General features: G+C 34.4%; 1 protein-coding gene across 8 annotated transcripts in view; it reads right to left on the bottom strand.

Moving 5' to 3' along the window:
* The window catches only part of LOC123307421 (CREB-regulated transcription coactivator 2-like), a 61826-nt gene that overhangs the window by 17052 nt on the left and 19413 nt on the right, over nucleotides 1-25361 (bottom strand). The window contains exons 4-8 of one of the 8 annotated variants that reach the window (XM_044889713.1): nucleotides 21889-22042; nucleotides 17446-17616; nucleotides 17275-17325; nucleotides 12815-12922; nucleotides 8875-9048 (exon numbers count right to left, since the gene is read on the bottom strand). In XM_044889713.1, coding sequence (XP_044745648.1) covers nucleotides 8875-9048; nucleotides 12815-12922; nucleotides 17275-17325; nucleotides 17446-17616; nucleotides 21889-22042 — 658 coding nt within the window. The remainder of the gene's footprint in view (nucleotides 1-8874; nucleotides 9049-12814; nucleotides 12923-17274; nucleotides 17326-17445; nucleotides 17617-21888; nucleotides 22043-25361) is intronic. The other 7 variants (XM_044889715.1, XM_044889719.1, XM_044889714.1 and 4 more) reach the window with 7 other exon arrangements.

Here is a 25361-nt window from a genome sequence, read left to right on the forward strand (position 1 = left end):
CTATATCTTGTGGGCTGTAAGGATATTCTCTCAGTGAATATTATTAAGTAATCAAATGAAAATAAGATAACGCCGAGAACAATAAAGCATTAATGCAATAATAAGAATGAATTCAGACGATATGTCTATTCATTGCTACGGTCTGAATTGAACCAGCCAACTTGCCAGCGTTCGGACTCCTATGGAAAAAACATCCCATCGAAGAAGATGCTGACCATGGTTACGGTGTCATTTGACCTCGTCAGAGCAACACAAGTACTCAACGAACGATATGTGGTCTGAAGTAGTCTGAAGTAGTACAACAAGTATATATCCTTCATCCCAGAATCTAGATGAAACAGATGGAAGTGTTTGAGAGTCTTGAGTCCTGAGCACACGAGTGGAGTTAACAGCGAAAGTTTGCAAGAAAAGATAGCGATAGGCCTTGAGCTTTGGCGAAGTTGCAAGATATCCTATCTCTTTCATCAGAGGGTATCAGGGAATAGCTAAAATTGTTACCTCTACGAGAAACGCCCATTCTATAATGGTATAGATAGAACGTCAAGATCGAAGCCCGGGAAGTCGTCTAAAATAATTTCCGAAAAAGAATTTCGGCTATTTTTACCGTTTCGTCGGAAGGCGCAAAACGTTGTGGGATTCACGGGACGAACGTAACCTTTTCGTCGTCCAGTGACGGGTTAGGTTTTATCACGAAGGAACGAATTATTGACAATTGAAACTCTTGTCCACTTTTACGACCCCCAAAGTAGCCGAAAATTGGGCAAGACAAAGGTGGAATTTTTGACATTTCTCAATTTAATTTTTTTCTATGCGAAACATGAGGACCGAGCCACGGCCGAGGCGAACCACTAGCGCCGCTGGCGAAAATCTATAGGCTTACTAATTCTCATTATTAATGAATTATGGTTGTATTGCTCTGGCTACGTCAAATAAGACAGTAAACATGGCCTTCTTCGATTAAATGGTTTTTCTGTTAGGGACCTGAATGGCTGATTCGGCCTAGATTGTAATATTTGTTGACATTTCTATTAATAGATCTAATTCATTTCGACTCTTGCTTTTGTCTTTTACATTGAATCATTAATTTGTTTAAAATCAAAATAAAAAAATTATAATTTCGTGAGAACAAATTTTGTTCTGAACTGAATGAATAAAGCGATTGATTCAAAATATTGTTTCATCTTCATATGTATCTCTTTCATCAAATGGTAAGGTTATTAATAACTCCGAGTTAAAACCGAATAATAATTCTCTTGTCTTTACGAATTTTCAAAAGTCCATGAAGCAGGTATAATATTATATTATAGGATTTTTAATTATCCATTTTTCTGCCTTTCTTGACAAAAAGTCAAAAAATTACCCTTCTTTTCGAATACATAAAAAAGTCATAAATAACAAAGTGACCAAATGAATCATAAAAATGCATCAACGAATGGCTTCGACATTCCATGTATTCCACCAACCGAAATACTTGTTTTTCTTAACAATTAGAATTTTTAATTGGTGGTGAGGATACAGAGCTTGTCTACTGGCCTAGTGAACTCCCCATTTTTGTCGAAAATGGAGACGACCCTTATTCAGCCATCTCTTCCAGGATGCAGCCTCAAAACTTTCATTCTCTACCAAAACAATATCTCTATGATGGGTTCAGTCAAGCATGAAAAACCATTTTTCCCATTTCGAAATCGTAGGTCTAGGTTCTAGAATCCAACGTTTCCAGAAACCATCTGTAGGAGCTTGAGCAAATCCCCATTGCTTCCGACAGTCAAGATCCCCAATGAATTCTCCGATATTCTCAACGTTTCCGGTTCTCAATAACTTAAGGAGTGATTAGGTGTTATCGATTCTAGTTCGTCCGGGTCTACCAGCACAGGAGTCAGTGGTCTTGAGTTAACTACTTCTGCTTATAAGGTTTCCTTCACTTTAAAAAAATTTTAAGAGATGTTTTTATAGAATGAACCATATACTCCCATATACCACCCATATGCGGGGCTGCTGGAGGATTGAATTTCCAACGAATACCTTCAGTACTTCGAAGCAATCACTTAGAAAATCTAGATTCATCCAGCAGGATGAACAGCTACAAATCTGTTAAGCACTGAATCATCTATTACAAGACAGTTGAGTTGATCTCAGTGAACTTATATAGTTCAGAAGGCCAATCTTCAGCATCTTAGCTGACAATGACTGGAATCTTCTACTTACTGATTTCATTTGATGTAATACCACAAACGAATATGTCCAATAATATGTATTACGGATGAGGTATTCTATTTCTTGTAGAATGGACTTGGCTATTCTTACACCTAAAAAAAGCTACACAAAGTTCTACTTTTGGATTTGTTTGTTGTTTCATAGGTGCTACCTAGCTACCTTGAATTTACAAGAAACAAAACTAGTCGATATGTTGCCACTATGTTTGGTTTTCAGGTAAGCAACGGCAGAGTAAACTTCATCACTTGAATCGTAGAACGAGTGGAGATCCATTCGGAGGGATAATGTAGGAAATTGAGGAAAAGTGATCTAATTTCGATCTGCACAAAGGAATTCAATTCATGAGTCCATTTCTTCCAAGAATGAAAAAGTTCTTCAGGTATTTCCATATCACATTCTATATCGATTTTCCAGATATTCTTAATCAAAATTAGAGCTTTCACCATAACACAACCCAAAAAACCCTAAAGCGTCAACAACGAACATAAGCAGCCTTAAGACTTCACGTTTCGTAGGAATCTCTTTCACATTATAAAATTGTCCAAGCAATTGTTTGAAATAAAAATTGGACATGAACTGATTTGTTTGAGGAGACCAGTTAAGTTCAAAACACGTTCTATCTTTTCAGAATTAATTTCTTCAGAAGAGCAATCACTTTTAAAATTTTCTGATATTGTTTCCAAAACCTTTGGAGAGTTTCTTATCCATTTCGTTATTGCGAAGCGAGAGCCCATCAACATTATCACATTCATCTTATACATCGCTGGCTTGCCAAACGCGTTCCCTTCCTCGCCGTAAAAATCGTTGACTCCATCTGTCCTCGCCACTTAACTGAAACTACAGATGGAACGAAATCTGATCCCTGGAAGAGTGAATCGTTGAGGCTATGACTAAAACTTTAGCTGCAGCATCGAGAACAAATCTTTAGGTACATACAGATTACTCTGATTACGTGGGCCCACGTTATATTAAAAAATATAACGTGGGATTTTGAGCGGAAGCATTCAAATTGGTGTGACGTGGGACGTACATTCCCACGTCACACGTCACGTCATGCGCATTAGGACGTGGGCCTATTTAAAACCGAGTTCCATTATGAAGCAATGTATTTTCCATAATTTCTAATTCTTTCGTCTCTCCTAACTAATAAATATCAACTCGATGACGATGGATTTACGTATCCAATTTTTCACCTCATCTTGATTTTTATACATAATTCTTTGAGACATGTTGTCTTGCGAACCATCATCACTGACGCCTTCATATTCGAGCATTTTCAGTTCCAATTCGTTGAAAGTCATTTCTTCTCTGCTTTGAATAATTCGCAGTCGTTCCAAACACTCCTCATTTGAAACCTTTTCTTCCACTAGAGTCTCCATTTTCAAATTCAGTCTTGATTTTTCTCTATTACTTTTAGAACCATACTTTGAATATGTACGACTCACATTTCTACTCCCAGAAAATTTTCGAAACAATTGATCCAACGGATTTACCACCAACTGATTCACATAAACAGAATTTTGTCTTCTTTGTTTGTTGTAATTCTGACAACTCCTAGACAAAATTGTATCCATGAGACCATTCCGCTCTTGACAACATCATCTAAACCTAATTTAATCGATGGTATACCCTTATTCAATTTCGAACTTCTTCGAAGTGTATGTTCTTTTTTCTCCATAGTGCAGTGGAACATGCCTTTTACGAAGGACCACAATAAACTGTACGAATTTTCAACAGTTCGTGTGTTTTTACAATTTTTTATTTTTCTGGATTTCTTGACAATCAATTAAAAAATTATGTTTATTTCACAGACTGATTTTCAAATGCCTATGTGAGAAAATCATAAAACAACAACAAAGTGACCAAATGAATTTTGAAAATGCATCAATGAATGTTCTTTATTACTCTTTCAATAGTACATCCACAATTGAATTATGTACCTATTGTACCTGACGCATCATCACAGAAACAATTTTCCAAACACTACCATTTCTAACGTGCATTCAAAAAAATTGGTCGTCAAGTAGGCTATGGAATTTCGCACTGTTTTCCAGGTGAACTATCAAGTTAGCTTTCTGGATTGTTGTTGTATTTAAATTATCAGAAAATTATACAGATGGTTTTTACGGACGTTCAAAAAACGTTCATTATTGGATCCTACTTCAAAATTTGGGGGAAAATAGAAAGATAATGGAAATATTCTATTCATAGATGTTTCAGCGAATTCATTGAGTATACCAGTATTGCTGTACTTAGAAGTAGATTATTATATTATATTATTATATTTCAAAGAACTGTTGACGTTATCCGTGAAACAGCTAAGTTCAAACAAAAAAAGATGTGGTCGGCCAGAGAAGAAAATCACACAATCACAGTTATTCAGCAATATTGAAAATATGAAAACAGACGCTCCACACGAAGCTCTGTTCGGCTTTTATCTCAACTGGCTGGACTCTCCATTAGCATATGCCACACGATTTAGAAAAAGAGACATTACTTTGTTTCCATAAAGAATGATATGTTATCAGAAAATTGAATTGACAAGGTGCTACCCTTGTAGCAATTGGAGTTTGTTATGCATCGGCCAAGGGCAAACTTAGTTATTTTCTTTGATGAAGAAGAAGGTTATGAAAGAGAAATATATCGTGCCTTTTTAGAGTAAAATTGAATTTTGATGAATTGTCCAATAGTTATTTTCGACAGTTGTAGAAATCTTAGCTACTCAAGGAATTTTTTGAAGGATTGGCTCATCAGCCCTCATACCGAACATGAATTTACTCCATGATTGCTTGTTATATCATACTTTCTGATTTTTTTTCTATTCTTCAAATATCCTAACTAGAATCTGATAAAAATTTATCAAATCAACAATGATTCTTTCATTTTACATAAATGTTTTGAATGTCAGGAGATGTGAGAAGTGCACAGGAGCAGAGGGGAAATATTTCTAGCAAACTACCTAGGTACTTTAATTGTAGAAGAACACTGAAACCTGATACTCATGTAACTCAAAATCATGTAATTCAGTTTATTTATTTTAGTTTTGGATTTTCATTGAGTATTGACCACATCAATTCAATATTTATAGAAAATTCAACATATTGAGAATTTTACTGTGATTTATTATTCATCCATATTAACAAAATAGGTAGAACACTTTTACATAATTGTAAGTACGAAAGAAATAATTCAATTCATTTCAGATTTATGTCTCTCATTAGTATTAAAAATTTTACCAAGGATTTTTTCAACCGCCTCAGATTGTTTAGATTCGTGTGATCTGATTTTGGGAATATGAAGTAATTCCGTCACAGAATATCACATCAAAATTCCATAGCCTTATTGACGACGAATTTTTTTAAACGCACGGTAATATGAAGACAGTATGGGCTTTCATGAACAATAACCTAGTTACTGTAAATAGCGTAGCATATCCGATCTAGGTAAAAACATCATACGCTACAATAGAAAGGTCAAATAAGTGGGTGATATATTGAGAGTTTTGAAAACTCAACGATGTATCTACGATGTAACAACTATATAAGTATTTATTATATCAATATTGCCTACGCGCATTCTTTCTTATGGAAAAAGTTAGGCCAGACCGTTGACAGGAATTGACTGACACGCATGCTCGAATGAAAAATTAAAAAAGGTTCAATTATTCAGAAAAAGTACATAAAGTATGTACTTTTAATATCTCTTTATTATATCATTTCCAGCATTCGGTCGGCGGGGTGTAAGGTGTAGCGAGGTAACCGATATTTCTACCTCACTAAAATGTCAGAAGATTTCAATTTCTGACAAACGTGAAAAATTAAATCATGCTTATTCAAATTTTTTCAGATAAAAAAAGATGTCCTGATCGTTGTTTGTATAACAATATGTTATACAAACTATAACTATAAATATTATAAATTGAGATTCCTTCGAAGATGCCTACTGCGGTTGAAGGCAAAATGACAAGTGAAATACCCAAGAGACTACGACTGAAAAGCTCGTAAATTTCTAATATTCATATATGTACATAGTATTCTACCCTACCATGAAAGTCTTCATCATCAATACAATACCCTCTTCGTTAGTCCGAGCGTATAGTTCTACTTTCTACTACCAGCAGTACTATATATGATTAATGTTCTCGAAATTCGCTGCCCACATTAGAAACTAATGATAAAAAACGAGGAACTACGACGATTAGGTGAATGTCAGTGAACATACCGAACCAAATATCTAATCTAATCTTATATAGATATAATAAATCGCGAAAGTTTGTATGGATGTTTGCTACTCTTTTACTCATAAACTACTGGATGAATTTCAATGAAACTTATACATCAGAATATGAATTCTTTCAGGTCGATGCTAGGGGAACTATAAGATTAAGAGAGAATTAAAAGTTCAATTTTTTAGAGCTCGAAAAGTTATATAAAAAAGTCAATCCGTTCGAAGGGGACTTTTGTCTTATTAACACGTTCACGACGTCGTGACCCACCAATGGGTCACACTGGTTATTGCTAGTGGCCGTGCGTGTCCCACGGGTGGGTCACGCTGGGTGCATTTTATATGGCCAAAGTTTATGAATGTGTGTGAAGGTGGTTTTGGAAATGGAAAACTTGGATGAAAAATATGGACATAATTCCGACAAAAGGTTTTATTTCCAAAACAACAAACTAAAGTATAATCAATTATCAGTTATCTGAAACAAAAATAGTCATTTGATCACTCACACACACACATCCCCCCTGTGTGACCCACCGGTCTGACACGACGATTACGAGAGATAATTGTCGTGACCCACCGGTGGGACACGACGGAAAATGGTCAAAAACTTAAAAAACAAACAAGTTCATCATGAAAGAAGGTTATATTCATGTTTAAAATGAATATATGTAATTTAACAAGAAAAGTGAAATAACGTTCAGACGGGTCCTTCTGTGAATCTCTCGATGTCGCGAACGTGTTAATATAGTAATGAATATATTCTTATCTGCAGCATTCATTCCTGATGATGCTCCACACAGCATAGTTTTCTGACGGATATTTCGCGAGATATAACAGATTGAAGAAATGAAATTTAGGCAAGAAATAAAATCTACTCGGGATCGCAGTGCCAAGTGACGGCTACGTCAAGGTGAGGGACAAGATCGATAAATGATTTCTATTTGAACTAGGATCTTGACGAATAGGGTATTTTTTCAGGAAAGTTGCAAGAATCTATCGATAATTGAAGTTTGTTTTTAGATACCTTCATCGCGAGGTTTTCCATTACATATGCTTATTAATTTTCTGAGGATTGAAGATTGTTGTTGATTATTAATTATTATGACTTTTAGATTCAATTTTTCCTTTCATTTTTGTAGTGTGGTTTGTTAATTTTTTGCTCATTATCTTCTTTGAATTGTTCTGAATATATCTTCGATAGAGTTTCACATGGAAGTATTAAGCCAACGAAGTTGTGGTTTTAAGCTAGGCACTTATTTGCAGCATATTGTTAGGTTATCATCGAGAAAATACACATAACGACCTCATCCAATTTGTTCGATGATAAAGCAATATTGCAAAGTGAAGGGAAAACTACACATGCGCAGAAGTCGATTCCTGCCAAGGGCTATCTTAAATTTTGCCCGTTTGATTATCGATATAGTTTTATGAAACATAATTTAAGGTAAAAACAAGAAATTGAATCATCAATTTGCTATGATACAGTCTTGATAAATTGGAAAGTTGATGTGATTCATGACTTCGTTCTAGGTATACGGACAATATCATTCAAATATATTATATTACTAATTTGTGAAGAATAATTTCATGATTTTCATATTATTCAGTCAATTCAGATCATTCCTCACTAGTTCGGGAATAAGCAAAATACTACTTCATGATGTTGATTTGGCTTAGTTATGTTTCCCGTTCTGTCATCATTTTTTTTTCATTTCCGACTATAAAAGTTGAACTTCTCAACCCTCATTGGATTATCATAAATAATTGTGTCAAATTTTGATCGTTTGGAGTTAACTTCTGAATATCCTAGTGCCTACATTTGAAATTCGTAAAGTGAATTAATTCAGTTGCAACCCTTTTATAGCATGCAATTGTCATGCAATAATTTTAGCAAAGAATAATACCATGATTAGATCGATTATTCTCGAAAGACTATGTTTATTGATTCTTAAAGGTTGCTTTCTCAAGTTTTTCAATTAAATGTAACTTCTAATCTAACATCTTGAATTTTTGATAATAGGAATAAGTTATTACTTATCCTGGTAGGATAATTTCTAGTATATTTATAGTTACATCAACAGCTGGTCCTCGTTGTCTGGATTACTATGAACTATCATTGGAACTATTAGTCTAATTCATCAAAATGTGCTACACTTAGTAACAACATTGTACCATTAAACTTACCACTCCCTGTGTGCATTAACATTTCAAGGTCTCATTAGATAACAAAAAAATAAGTTTACTCGTTTTTTGATGAGCGGCAACTTCTCAGAAGTGAATAATCATTCTACTAGTCAATGACCTCTTCATTGAAAAGATTCCCATGTTGATATAGTTAATGATTAACTGTAGCAATGCAATGAAGGATGGTTAATGAAATGGACCACATAAACATTGTTTAATTAAGCATTCAGTTATTGGCGAATGTAAACTCACCATCGATAACTGTTCGAAGTTCTGCTGGAATTGTGTGGCTTGTTGTGGACTGAACAGAGAGTGATAATCGTTTGATAATGGACTAGGAGCACCGGGACTACAAGGAGCTGAATGTCTACCTCCAGGACTAGGAGAAGAATGTGGACTCGGTCTCGATCTATATGTGCCAGGCCGCTACAAAATTTATTGTGAAGGAAATAAATTAATTTTAGTATAGAAATAGTTCCAGAATATGAAAACAATATAAATGTAACAATATTTGGTTGTTGTATTATCTGCATATATCAATATTTGATTGATGACGATTTCACAATTGAAGCAACTTTTGATTGTATAGTACATTCGAATAATTGGGTAAATAGGGAGTTCACATTATCAAAATCAAAAATATGGCCTAATGGTAACGCATGGCAATCCAATGCAGTAGATTCTTTTCACTCGAGCGTTCTCTCTCATGTCGAGAATCAACTACCCAACTGGAGACTCCGGTTTCACTGGAGATATTTTACCTAATCATACGATGAGCTAGCTTAAGAGGCCTAGAACAAATATTGCTTCTTCACGAAATACAGGGTGTGAAAGTTTTCTCAGTGAAAATGGAAAAAATTGTTATTATCTCGGTTATTTTTATGATTTAATTCTTACCTTATATCATTGGATTCTTTGGAATTGCAATTTATTCATCTTGAAATACTAAGTTGACTTTAATAACAAATAGGTTCCTGTTAAAGTGAAAGTAAGGGTGCGAAGGACGTATTAGTGTATACTGATGTTATTCTAACAATTAAAGCCCAAAAATAAATTTCAAAAAGGTGAAAAAGTAGCGCCCAATAATTGCAAAGTTCATTAGAACTGACCTCTATAGACTAACTGATACAAAATAATAGTAATCGCCCGTTTTCAATACCACATAAAACTTTAGTGTCGCAGACTGTATTCGTGAACTGACAAAATAATAGTATTCACCCGTTTTCAATATCACATTGAACTTTAGTGTCGCAGATTGTATTCGTGAATTGACAAAATTAGTGCAAGGCAATTTGGTCTAGAGTCTAGTGACTCTAGTGCGTTCAGTTTCTGGATTTCCTTTTTTTTTGAATCACCCTGAATAGTACTCTCGAATATCTATGCTCAGGATCTCTGTACTTTATTTTCAGAAATAAAAATTTCTTGTAATAACTAATAACACGACCATTTTCATTAAACCTTCAAGATGTTCATATATCCCAGAAACACAAGGCAACTCCCAAAAAAATAATTATGACGTAGAAGTCATTTCATTAGTCAATTAAACGTCAGAAGTTTTGAATTCCCTTTCTTTTTCCAAGTCTATATCTATGGGGGATGATTTTCTTATTATAAATTAATTTCATTTTCGTCGGGGTATGAGTTTTGTTGCTCTGACAAAGTCAAATGAGACCGACAACCATGGTCAGCATCTCTTTCGCGATGAAATGGTATCTCTGTTACTACTTTGAGTGATGCTACAGTTTGTTAGTTCGATTAAGATAGTAGCATTTGTTGTTTTGATATCCGAAATTATGAATTTTAATAATGACGATTCACAATGTCAGAAGTGATTTTGCTCCAAAAATTAACCGAGGCAAGTAATGTATTTAAACTTATGTGAAGAAATCAACCCTGAATATCAATTCGAAAAAATTGTACCGCTTTGTCTAGTTTCCCCTTTTTTCAGATATGATTGGAAGAAAGTAAAGGGTAACTATATTCCGACGAAAAATATGCCCTTAAATATAAATCATATTCAAGGGGGAATCAGGGTTGTTCTGCTGAAGTGAAAACTGGGCAGCATATTTGCACAATATGAGAAAGATTGCGCGGGTGAAAAAGAAGATACTGCATTGGCTAATCATGTGTTAGCATTAGGCCATGCTTTTAACTCTGATATGGAAGGAAGTGTTTTACAGTGCGATATGAATTGATGTTTCGATATCTCAAACCCATGTACCGAATACTAAAAACAACAGAAGTAGTGGCGCCGAAATTTGTGAAACGAGCCAATTGGCCTAGGTACACATAGTGCCGAGATTCAAAGGTTGCCGTTATGATGCTTTGACTGATTGTTGTTGTGTTATGATTATAATTTTTATTTTGGGTTCGATTTGAATCCGAAGTGATGAATGAAAATAACAAAAATTATTTTCATTTTCATCAATGTGATATAATTTTTCCATTTTTTCTTTATAGTCTTGCTGTCGTATTTTATTCGATTTTTTCAGCCCGAGAAATGGTCGATATGTTGCTATGAGAAGATTTCTTGTTGAATTTTATTTTACCATCTTGAACGATAGTCAATTTTTGGCCAATTTATATTATTGATTTCGTTGAAAACTTCAAAGAATAATGAAAATGTTTATATACTCCTAGTACAAGGACGTATTAAATATAAATATTTGACCGCGTATAACATGATCCACCAAACCAATCGAATTGAACTACTATTAAATTTTCTCGAAAATATCCCCCTACTCTACCCTACAGATGTTATTTCAACCTTTGAGTATCCAACTCAACATTGTCTTTGGAAACATTCATTATACGTGGATACAAGAATAACACATAAGGCGATTTCGAATGATATTGGTTCTTGGTTGGTTCATAGATTGGTCCGTCATATTTGGACCAACCGAATGATAAATTGATAGTCATAAATCGTCTGGTTCAAGATTGGTTTACCAAAACACTCTTTGGTTATTTATTCTTTGTTTTATCTCCTTCTATTCTCCTAGCATTACCGTTTTGTGTACATTTGTTTTCAGTATAAAGTTCTGTTAACAGGGATGTGTCAGCTTTAAATTAATATTAGAACTTGCCTCATTAAAAATATTTTATTAAAATTCGATGAGTAACCAAATTCAACATAAGACGACTGCGACTTCTTCACGTTTTAGCGTTTTATGAAAATTTGGTTTCCAATTTATACAAAAACAAACTAGGTCCTTTCGTTTGCATAAAGAGTGTAGCACTTTTCTACACTCGATTTTAGTATTCGTTTGCTGATTGAATTTACACCAGTGTAGAGGAGGTGTAGTTTATCTACATCTTCTTTTGACTATGTGTAGATAAACTACACTTCCTCTATACTGGTGTAAATCGAATCGAGTGTAGAAAAGTGCTACACTTTTTATGCAAACGAAAGGACCTACTGGTTTACACTTGCAAACAAATTGTTAAATGAAATTTTCACTTTACAGCCGTTTAACCAACCGTCTTTTTTTTTACGAAGAATTCGAATGGATCGGAACCAACCGAGGGTCTGACGATTATGAACCGACCAGTTTACCATTAACCAACCAAAAAAGCCATTCGAGATCGCTTATAGACGTCCTAAATTATTCTACACAAAGATTATACGAGTTATCGATTGAAATTTATTTTGGGAGGATTTTGCATCTCTTCATAAACTTTTTAGGGTTTTCACTCCCAATCTCTGAAACAAAATCAATTAAAAATGAAATCAACGATTTGCTCCTGCGTAAATTCTCGCACTAATTTGTCAGGAGCAAATTAACTAGAAAAAATTGTTGCCTGACAATGAACTCAAAATAAATAACGTTGAAATTATAATTCAATCTCTGTTTCTGTGTGTTGACAATTAATGTCAGACAAAAAGCGACAATTCAGAAGATTTTCAAAAGTAGATTTTTTCGTCTGATGAAGGAGTCTGATATAGACTCCGAAACGTTACAAAGAATTATAATTTCAACGTTATTTATTTTGAGTTCATTGTCAGGCAACAATTTTTTCTAGTTAATTTGCTCATGACAAATTAGTGCAAGAATTTACGCAGGAGCAAATCGTTGATTTCATTTTTAATTGATTTTGTTTCAGAGATTGGGAGTGAAAACCCTAAAAAGTTTATGAAGAGATTATAGAGTTAGGTAAGGTTAACTCTCTATAATCTTGGTATTCTACATACCGTCGGAGATGATGAAGGGGGAGAACAACGTTGCCGATACATATTTGACATGTCATTATGAGGCCCTCCATCTATTATAACTGGTATGTTCTCTTCTAATGGCAGACCCTGAAACAGAAATATCAAGAAAATTGCAAAATCGTTGTTGACGAATAAAAATTTTAACTGAATGAAAATAAATTGTATTCCTCTTGAAATAACTTTTAGTGAAATCAATTGAGTATGTGGATAAAAATTAAATAAATTAACTAGGTCAACTGCTGCGGTTACCTGAAAACTGGTAAATATACGGGCCTCGGTTCGTTTTATGGTGATTTATTATGTCTAAAAATTTTCAGAAAGGTTAAAAGCCATCTGTCAACCGCGAAAGTCTGCTTTTTGGAATGGTTGATGGTTATACTCTGTAATCTGGGGTTGATGCGGTTCATAGGATTTTGGTCCGTGAGTACAGGTTGATTTTAAGGAACCACTATTCTCAGGGATTACGGACCATCCAATTGGAATTCTGCTAAGTTTGGTTGATTTAAGGATTATACCGTTTTTTTTGTGGGTTACAATATTTTCCGGTATCTTTATTTGCAAACTAATCATCAATGAAGTTGTTTATCAAAAAAATACACCCACTTGCAAGAACATCAATTATGACTTGATGATACATTAAAAGCTTCAATTCTCTCCACTCTTTGGCGTCCGCCATATTATGTGGAAATAAGGAGAAAAGGAAGCCTTATTTTTTATTAAACTAATTTTCATTAAAACACTGCAAAAACTGTACCCCACTAGTTTCGGAAGGTGTACTACGCCATTATTAAGGGTACAAGTGGCAGAATTTGCTACGAAAGAAAGAAACCACCATTCCTTCGAGGAAGGGTAGAGGATGACCATGGTTTCGATTTTATTTGATCTCTTCAGACCAGCACAATCTCCCTAGGAATTGATAGCATCTTTCTCAATTAATAATTACAGTATTAATTCTGGCGGAAAGGTTATATCTTTTCTTGATGATGATTCTGAAGCTAGGCGTATGTGTTGTTTTATTCAGAATCTGATTTCAGGGGTTTCAAATGAGACTGTCAAATTTCGATTTTTTCAAAGCTCAACGCAATGTTTTCTCTTCATATTATGTTTCGGAACATCGGAATGAAAAAATTGGTGGAGTCTAATCAGAATTACGTCTTTCTATTTATGAGATACATATTTTGTGATATGCCCATGTGATCTGCCGATTGATGAATCACCCCCTGTGATTTATAGAGTAATCTCAAATCGGAAGAAAATAATATACATGAATAATTAGAATTTTTGGGCTGATCAGAATCCGTATGCTATTTAAGAAATGGAATTCTGAACAACCTTAGTTTCATCGTTTTCTGCCTTTAAAAAACCAGTTTGCTTCATTCAATTCTGCCAAACGTTTGGAAAGTTTAAGAAATCCAGGAGTTTGACCAAATTTTCCATGGAGTGAAAATATGTAACTTCAGAAAATCTTCGTTTAATTTCGTATTTTGTGTTTATTTTGCTTGGGTATTTGTTTTTCAATTATTACCATATGAAAAAAAACTTCAACAATAGACATAGTTTCATGTGTAGGAGAAGTTAAGGAACAAACATAGATAGAATGGTTCTCAAGCGTAGATAGAGGAAGAAACAACAAGAAAGAGATGTCCAACATCTCTATATTTATGTTTATATTTACTGTGCGTCCACTTCATCTTTGTTTACGTTTACCCCAATATTCGAATGTTCATTATCGTATTTGTGTTTGGTGTAATAGTGCTTCGTTCGTTTTGAGACTTTTGTAGGTATCAGACATTTCGTTGTCGACATGCCTGGAAATAGTGTAATTTGTGGCAAATATGCTGAAAAAGATGACTTTGGATCGGGGTAAATGTTAACAAAAAAAAATGTTGATATCTTCTCTTTTCTCTTCAGGTGACACTTATTTCAAAATATTTCCAAAATGGTTCATTTTTGGCTGAGGAAACTTTGAGAAGACTATCAATTTTTTTATTGCGAATTGAAATATAGAGAGATAATATACTGTTCGAATTTGATAAAATTAGACTTTGAAAAAATTAGACTTATTGTTTTTTTCAGGAATAAAAATTTGACAACAGTCCCATTCGAACCCACTGTATTTCAGATTCTGATCGTACCTATGAAGCAACATTATTATTTTTCGGTAATCAAATTCATGAAACCAATCTGAAATTGTGCATTGCATTCTTCAGAAATGAACAAGCCTTCATCTGTAAATTATTTTCAGAAAAAAAGGGAATAACTCGGAAACTATCAGTGAAGATATGTTCGAAAATTTGAAAATTCAAGTTTATGAAAATTATCTGTGTAGTTGCAAAGCTGAATATATTAAGGTCGATAGAATAGGTCCAACTATCCATGTTATCAAATTTTCAGAAAAATACTACGTTGCGAAAACGTCTAATATGTCATCCACGATGGTGTCATCTACTAAGCCATCCACCGCGACCACCGCATAGTTTGATGGATGATGGATGGTTCTAGAAGCCTGCAATTTACAAATTCTGCAATACCAACAAAATTTCAATGCAATTCCTCAACGTTATGAATTTAGAAAAATGGATTAGGAAATATGAAATAGAAACGAATTGGAAAGACGATTCAACTGGAGGCCATGGAGGCAATGGAGGTAATAGAGGTAAAGGAGGCCAATGCTACTGAAAAACTTCAGAACGATTCTTACTAACGCTTCGGGTTAGATGCGGGTTCAAAAATACCAGTTCGGATCTATACTTCCTCACTATAATAAACAATTTCAGGTAATCAGTTTGGTTTTCATCCATGAATATGATTTGAGTAAAACAGGTTGTGAGGAACAGTATACCACCGAAACAGTAGGCAAATAGATTAATATTCGAGAATAAATACACATCCAAATTCCTGAAAACCTATTTTACTCAAATTTCAGATAATATATCTGATTCGTTTTCGCAAATTGTCGTCTAACCGATCAGCATTACATTTTTCCGCTTCTTTTTGCTTACCAAATTTTTGGACTTCATTCTAACTGCTCTGTCAACTTTTGAGAATGTGGGGAATCTTTCATTCAATTCAACGAACCTTCAAGCCTAGAAGGGTTCGTTATATTGATTTATAATACTTCGAAGTACGATGAATGAATTTCGCGACCCCAAATTTTTTTCTGTCGAGTGTGCGTACTAAAATTTCTCAAAAATTGTAGTGATACAGGCAATTTATCTTTCTTTTAGGAAATGTGGCTATGCCATGTGACATATTGTTTCACCATTTAATCGCGATTTCGTATTTCAGCTTGGGAAAAAACATATATTTTCACCTTCTCTGATGGTAAATGCTATAATATTGTGTTTCTCCGTTTCTGTCAACAAGAATCTACAAACTCAGACACTTTTCTTTCCATCATATGATAAACATGTTCCAACAAAAATGTTGTTCCTGACACGTTTGCAAAGTGCGGAAAACTCTCTTTACGCACTTGTTAGGAAAATACCGAATTTATACTTATAAGTTTCTTTCTAGCACTCACTTCAGTTTCGAAAGTTTCCATGGGTAGTGCAGGAAATTAGATAAGAAAAGTGGTACTAAAATGAGTTATGGAAAATTGGGAAAAAAAAGTCGTAGAAAAAATAATGTTCTATTCTTATTTTCTTATGCGTAAAGTGTCTTTTGCACGCGACTGCTTGCTCGAAATCCGCTTCGCGTCGTTCGGTCACCTGGGTGTGGTAGTTCAGGCAAGCAGTCAGGGGTTCTTTTACATAGGAGTTTGGTAAGTAGTTTTCCATGATCTTGCTTTTTTTACCTATGTATTTCCAACACTCATTTCATTTTCGAAGTATTACTATTTCACGAAAAATCACTTTCCGGTACTCTTTCCCTCACTAGTGCAGAAAAAGATACCTACTTTCTAAACTGAAATAAGAGCATGAAACTAAATTCAAACGCGGTTGCAAGAATATAGTTATTTTCCCAGCAAGTACAGAAAGTGAGACGGCTATCCTGAACGTCGTGTGCGAGAAGGATAGTTTGTAACATAATTTTTTCCATGACCTCATTTCTCCATGTTCCTGCACTCATTCCCATTCTTAAAGTACCTATAATTTTCCGCAATATTTCTGGAGAAAATAACTTTTCCGGTTCAAATATGCAGGAAGTGTACGGGTGTAGAAAAAAATATTTGTCGACTATGCGGATTACCGATCTCAGCTTCGCCTCGTTCGGTATGATGTCAGAAAACCATCTTTTTACGTCCTTACAATTCTCATCGATTTTGAGAAAAATGAAATATTCACAGAAAAATACTGAATAGTATACAATAAACCGAGAAAAACAAAGATTAGGCGGAAGCGAACAAGGATGATAGCCAATTGTTCGGCAATTAATAATTAAGAATTAATATTATTGGGAAGGTTGAAAACAATAAAAACACTTGATTGGTTACAAACCTTGTGAGGACGAAGAGGATATCTAGGATTTACTGGAACTGATAAATGATTCTGTAACAAAAAATAAGACATGCAAAAAAAAGGAAAAATAATCCGAAAATATAAAACGAAAATATACATCCAAATCATGCTGGGGTTAGACTAGAAGAAAATATTCATCGCCTTACTCACAGAATGAGGAGGATGCGTCTGTCCTTGATTGAAATGAAATCGGTTTTGATTTCGAACCCCTTGATGTATGTTAGTCGGTGATGCTGAGGGGCTTACATTGACAGGACTCTGAAATGCATTCACAGGAGTAAATGAATCAAGGTCTACGTACTGATTTGGAAATAAATAATCCTGTAAAATAAAGAAAACTGTTTGTGCTTCTAATGATAGAACTCAGAAATTACCAATGAAAAATATTAGTTAAGATATGGAAAGCGGTATGCTCCAGTAGGTATATTAAATTGAAGATTAAAGAATATTCAGAATTCATCTTTCGTTTTAACTCAAGGTATATTAGGTTATGTCATTACTATCGACTCGAGTTACCCATAAAATGCTCGTAACCGATATGCTGCTCAGTCGCATTAAAAATGTGAGGAATAGATGACATAATTCAAAGAATTGAAAGAAATCGTGCATTCGAAACGCATCTGTTTATTTGGGGATGTTAAACCTCTGTCATTTACTGAAGAACTCATTTCACAGTTCCAATGTGAAAGAAATCTCCCATCGATTGTATGTCACTTCTTGTCGTTACCAAAAGCTCATAAGTGTTACTATATACCGAAATAATATGTTGAGAGACGGATGTTTGAGTAGGACACACAGACAAAATATAGTACTCATGACAAGCATTGGCTCGACGAAATCCCTTCTTCAAAGCATCCCGAATTAATAGCTCATTTCGGCAAGCTACCGATAGTTCTTGGTCGAACAATCAGGAATATATTGCAAGCAATTTGAGAGAAAAGTGAGGTTCGCTCGAATTAGTAGGGAGCAGCGGCATGTAAGATATCGTTGGGCTCTCGTTGGGCATAGATGGAGTTCCTGCCCGTTTATCGGTACATCCAGAATTGGTCTGTATGAGTCTAATAGACGAATGTAGGCGTTGCGAGATCGGGGTCAACGGTATAATGAACATTGCATGACGCCAAAAACTCTTTTCGGTGGTGGATTAGTGTGCGTTTTGGACTCATTTGTTTTAATGGGCACACATATCTTATTATCCTCGCTAACGCAACCATGACAACGGTAGGGTGTATCTGATTATAGAACCTATTATTGTTCCCTTTGCATTAGCCATCGACGACAATTTTATGTTAATCGACAATGATGCTCGTCCAAAACGGGCTACAATTTCAAACGACCACATAGAAATGCATGGCATTACCCGAATTAATTGGACCGCTGCCTTTCGAGACCAAAATTTTCACAGTAACATCGCTATCTTAACCTGCCGCAGACACTACAACAGCTAGCCAATACTTTGATAGACATTTAGCACAATATTCCTCCAAAGTTTCATCGATAACCTCATTGACACAATACCGAATACAGTGAGAGCAGACTCCACAACGTGGAATCTTAATTTTGTCCCTTTCTCTGCTATGTTGCTTACTATTTCAGGCAGGTTAAATGTATGTTAATACTTGAGGACATATTATATGAAATCGTTTATTACATTACATATACGTAAATTATCTACTTCAATTTTTGAGCAGAATAATTCGTATATGTTTCATTAATCTTGATTTAATTTTTCCTCCGCTGAGATGTACCGCATTGCAGAACGAATTGAAGGCAATAGATATTGTTATGGTTTAAGTTTTCTAAGAATAATTTCGTTTAGTTTGCTGTGTTAGGAAATTTTGGGTAGGCATGGAGACATAAAAAAAAAGAGATGGATTGTCAGTCAGAATAAATTGGAAAAAAGTCACTTATTTTAGTTTAGAATTGAATTTCTTTTCAAGTTGCGATTCCGTTGATTGTTATTACAAATTAATTTATAAAATTGAATAAAGGAATACTAAACGGATCATAACAATATCTTCTGTTAACTAACTCTTCACTCACAGTGTTTTTGGTGTGAAATGAGTTTCAGAAAATCAATGCCTTATAGTCATGAACAGAAGGGGCTGCTGAAAGGGTAAATAGAACAATCAGCGCGATTCATAGCAAAAATTCACCTCTAAAACTATAGGTAGAAGCAGTGGGTACAGCAGTATATATTTTGAACTGCACCGCTCCAACTCCTGAAAAGGTGCGGAGTCCGATAGATTGGTCTGGGAAGAAATGCGAAAGTATTGACTATTTACCAGTTTTTGGAACAGAATGTTTTGTACATAGTCTGAAAGAGAGATGAAGAAAATTAGACAAGTGAGAAAGGTCTGTTTGTACGATACTGTAGAACCAAAGATGTAGAATTTGTTTTCCAAGTAAAAATAAATTGAAATTGAGTAGAGATGGATAAAATGAGATGGAGAAGATAAAAAACTAATGTGAATTCTGCTGAACCTGAAAATAAATTGTTGAAACCTGGTGAGCAAAAGAGCAGTGAAAAATCAGAACATGATGAAAATTTTGCGAATTTATCATGTGAATGAGCTTATAAATGGTCATCACCTTTTCATGATTTTGTCTTGTTGGCTGAATATTCAATTCAGAGTCATTTAGCTGAACAATGAAATCCAAAGAATCAAGAGAATGGAAAAAGGCGATGGATGAAGAAATGTAATCTTTGAAAGATAATAATACATCATATCTGACACTACTTCCTGAAGGAAAGAACTTGTTGACAATAGTTGGATTATTCATGTAAAAGAAAATGCAGATGGCTTTGTTGATTGTTTCAAAGCAAGGCTGTTCGATAAAGGTTATTCACAAAGAAAAGACATGGCTCACGAAAAAACTTTCAGCCTGTTGCACGTTTTAACACTATAAAGTCAGTGTTGAATATTGCAACGAGTAAAAATTTTGATCTGGCAGTTTGATGTGTAAACAGCTTTTTTATATGGTAAACTTCAAGAGGAACTTTATATGAGACAGCCTGATGGATAAGTTGAATCAGAGTTTATATGGCTTGAAACAAGTCCTGCTTTGATGGAATCAGAGACTAGTAAATTTTCTTCAAAGACAATATGGCATGTGTGTTTTTTTAGTAGATCCTTGCTTATTCATACATCGACAAAATGGCAGAATTCAAAATAGCAATTGGACTACTCTACTCAATAGTTATTTTGAGGTATGCTTGCAACGACTGGATGATTATTTATTTAAGGCAAAGTTTGTATACAAAGAAAAATTCTTCGAAGATTTGAGATAGATGTAAATTCAGTAACCACTCCCTATGGTGAAAATTATAAAGAAATTGATTACAAAAATTTCGTCAGAGATAGTGTGCCATATTGAGCAACCGTTGGAAATCTCATGTTTTGCAGCAACAATAACAACTTATGCAGTAGTATTAGAATAATTGAAGAAACCAAGTTTGGCGGATTGAAAATCGGTCAAGAGGATTTATAGATACCTCAGGGATACCCCGACTAAGTTTTACGCTATTGTAGGGGAGGCGATATGAAGTTAAAAGTTTACAGCGATTCTGATTATGTAGGTGACAAAGAAAGGAGACGGTCCAGAAGTGGTTCAGTTAGCATTAATTATCTCAAATGCAGCAATTAGTTGGTTCAGTAGAAAACCAAGAAGTGTTGTATTATTAGGTAGGTACTGATAGAATTCAGTTTTTCAATTCAATTTGAATGTTTTCTACAAGAATGAGTTTGTAGAAAAGTTTTCCAACGTTCTGAAAGCTGAACATTGTTTATTTAAATGGTAGATTGCGAGACTCGATGAATGGGATGAATGGCAATTCTTCATGCCACTATGATAACCATAATTTTCAAAGCAAAATAACAGGTATTTCAGTTATTATGTGAGTTCTGAGTAGCTACCGGCGAGTTCTACAAATAATGTCAATAGAGTTTTATCGACAAAACAAGTTCTGATTGATTAGCTATAATTTTTTGTATTATTATAGGTGGCTATTAATTCTCATGTGAGTAGGATGTTTTTTTGAAATTATTATTCTATCTAGGACCAGCATTTTCATTTGTTTCATGGATTTTTAAATACATCAGGAGTGCGAGGATAAGTAGGTATCATACATTTATGCTTCTCTCCCAAAATGGCCCTGTAGTAATCAAAATAGGGGATAATTAATTCTGTCGAGTTTATATGTATATTGTTTTTTCAAGACAATGATTGAAGAGATTGTTCAGCCTTGGGTGTTTGGAAATGGATTGAAAATAATAGTTTATTTCTTTTATCCGATTATTCATTATTAAAATTGAAAAATCCCAACTGAAGCATAAAATGAAATGAAAGTTGATGGAAAATTTCAAATAGATTCTGATTTACAAACGAAGCAAATTAAAATTTTCATCGCGTTCAAATCATGCAGAAAGGATCATCATTACGATAAGGTAGCAAAGGAATCAGCCATTTTTATGACTTAAAGATTCACATGCTTACGATTCAACTCAACTATGAACTTTCAAAATGAATCAGTTATGAGTGAGTCATGAGTCTAAATGGATTTTGAGCCTATTATTCAAAAGTTTAACTTACAGAACCGTAAGGTGAGCTTCCTTGATCTCTGTCTTGGTCTAGGGGTACTGATATTGGAGATGAGAAGTCCATATTCGTGAGATCTGGTAGAGAACCAGTATTATTTCCAATTGGTACTTGTACAGAGCCTGGCACCTGAGGCGAAGGATATACACTGTTGAAAAATTAAAGTTACAAAATTGAATGATTTATTTTTGTGAAGATATGAGGGAGAAAACCCACTTCAAGAAAATATTATGTTTATTATACATTCCCTATCAAGAGCACAATTTTTTCCTAAAACAAATCATTGAGAAGAAGAACTCGTTGAAGATGAATCTCGTTCGGTGAGACTTCACATTTCAAAGTCGAAGAAAACGTTGAACCTGTGAAAGATTTGGTGAGATCAGACCATCATTGAACAGTGAGCATGATGTGTGTTTACCTAAACTAAGACACTTCCCTGACATTGTACATTGCAGACAAGCGCAATGACAATGTTCCATCTCACACGCACAGTGCCATAAAGGAATCTACAATTTCAAAAGGAATTCCTGTTGTGTTTCCCTTCACCTAATGTGAGTGCATGTAACTTCCGAAATTGTCCAAGACAGTAGGACAATTTTTTTTATATTTGAATCTAGTCAATCGGTTCTGATGCATCCTGTACTATCGAATCATGTATATCGAATCATGTATCGAGGGGAGGGAGCATGAGTTGCTCTTCGATCATCGTCAAACAATATCCCCCAACAAAAACTCTGAGTCTTGTCCTTTTCTTAACTGAATGTATTCGTGAGGGAAATACTCATCGCTATTGGAAACCGACCAGTTTTTTCAATCGAAAATTTGTGTTCATCTGATTTGCTCCTGAAAAATTAGTGTAAGAATTTACGTAGGAGCAAATCGATTATTTAAATTTTTTAATTGATTTTGTTTCTGAGACTGGGAGTGAAAACCCTTAAGTATTTCAGAGGAGGAAAATCGCCACGATGGTCACCTTGGCGTATTGTGTCCGTGTGTTTCCTGAATAAGTTTTAATTTAAGTCTAAGGTTCTAAAGTTCTGCTGACTAATAAGATAATAATAATGAATGAAGAAAATGGATTAACAATGGTTCTTAACCTATAAGATATCCACTAGGCCAGATTCTCTTCAGACCTCAAACAGCAAACAAAAAAAAAAACGAGGAAAAAACTAAATAGTGGAGAAGACCATGATATTGAAGCTGAGTAATAATCACCCATAAATATCAACAAACGTTACGATCTGCATAGAACTAAACTAAGCAGCAAATGAAGTGAGCCAACTGAAAAATTGTCCATGTTTGACTAGGTATATCTTCGGTATCAATTGATGATGTTTGATTTTGACCCCGAGATGAAAAGTCTTAACTTTTGCCTATAGGCCACTGGCACGGGGTAAATTTTTTGAATATCTCCTTGTTGTACGGGATGTGAATGTAAGGCATTTTGAAAAAGAATTTGGATATAGTAGAGGTCTTAAGATGCTGGGTGGATTAGCTCAACACCTCGTCTTTGCCACTCGGATAAAATGCGTTGCTATGGAAATATCGCCACACTATGAAAGCCTTTTTTTTAATTTTAGCTATAATTTCGACATTTCTTAGCCGATGTTGGATTTTTTGCCAGAGATGCAAAGCACCATTCTTAGTTTTTAGCAACTGCCTCCGTGTATTATTTTTCAAGGTATTCTTGTTGTGTTGATTGTTAATCTTTTCGAATCAGAATACAAAAACAATAGCAGATATTAAGTTTGAACTGCATTGAGGAATACTTTTCAAGGAAATTGATCAAGCAGTGGGGTACATATGAGGTAGGTATGTGATGAAAAATTACCGATGAAAAATCCTCATTTCATTTGAAATTTTTTATCGTTTTGTTGAGCGTTACACTTTAAAAGAAGCTATGAATGAAACGAGTTCCATTCATGGGCGCTTAAATGGGAGTTCAGTGAAAATAGCATTTTCTCTTCATTTCAATACGGTTTTTGAGTTTCTGGCTTACGATCCTTACAAAAACAAATCCGCACTTCATGTTACCTTTAAAGCTGAAGCTAAAGTTCTGAAAACACTGTGAAAAATGTTACTTGAAATAAATATTAAGTTTTTCCAATCATAAGCCTCTTTGTACAAGTCAATGCAGTTGATCATTTTAATTATCAGATATTTTTAATGCAGTTCAACGATATCGGCTTGTTTATTTATTTAATTATGGAGATAGGAATACAAACAGGTATTCCAACCCAAAAAAGTATTCACATTTTTACATGGAAAAAAATCATAAAATCAAAAATAGAAAATTTTAACTTACAATAGTTTCAAAACAACACTGTACAAAATGAAAATTTTTCTTTCAATAATATATAAGAAAAGCAATCACGAAACAACATCCTGTGATAGCTTATGTTTTAGCAATTTTTTAAATTGAATAATGGACGTATTAAAGGGATCGGAATCGCTGAATTCCGAGTTAAACGTCGACAAAAATCTACAAATGGGCGAATTTTGAGTTACTTTCAAACGACGGAAAGGGGCAGCAAAAGTTTCCCTCGATCTTAATCTTTTCTCGGGAACTCTAAAGGGCAACATCTGCAGAATAGAGGGGACCAAAAAAATGCCGTTCAAAACCTTATATGAAAAACTATTATCATAAATTTTTCTACGGTTTTCTGAACTAAGCATATTAGGTTCAATATGCTTGAGCTTCGGTGTAATCATGATCTTTTATTGGGAGATTATCACGGTATGACAGATATTGGAGAAATTTGTGTTGCACTCTTTCTAATCTTAATATGACATTCATAATGAGGGTTCCAAATCGAAAGTTTAGTTTATTCAGAACGAAGGTGTTGTACAAGGTGAGTAAGCTCTTATTAGTCCTGAACATGTTAGCATGTCGGTGAGTGAATCCAAGCATTTTATTCGAAGATGAAATTATGTGATCGATAGGTTGAATGAAAGTTAACTTATCTAAATCACTCCCAAATCACGAACACTTTCAACCGGTCGTAATTGAATTTGGTCTATTTTATACCCGAACTTCAAGACATTTGTATTCCTCGTAATTGAAATAATGGAACATTTATTCAAATTAAGAAAGAGAAAGTTCTCTCTGCAGTACTGAGAGAACCTATCCAAATCCCTTGAAGTAAAACGAAGTCCTCAATGATATTTATCTTTAGGAATATTTAGGTCATCCGTATAAATCAAAAAATCAGCAGTATGGAAACATGTAGGATTTAAAAGATATTTAATATGGATGTGAGTGACTAGGATTGGTTGTATATAAATCAAACACTGATAAGTATCAACTCTGTTTAATACCTACTCTGAATAACAACTCTGAACTATTTGCATATAAGATGCGATCTCAACGCTTGTCAATGATCGACTGACTATATCATAGACGGCATAGCGTTCCTCCACTACTGAACTCTCAAGTATTGCGCAGACGCTCTATGTATCGACAAAGC

This window comes from Coccinella septempunctata, chromosome 2 (assembly GCF_907165205.1).
Source record: "Coccinella septempunctata chromosome 2, icCocSept1.1, whole genome shotgun sequence".
Classification (NCBI taxonomy): domain Eukaryota; kingdom Metazoa; phylum Arthropoda; class Insecta; order Coleoptera; family Coccinellidae; genus Coccinella; species Coccinella septempunctata.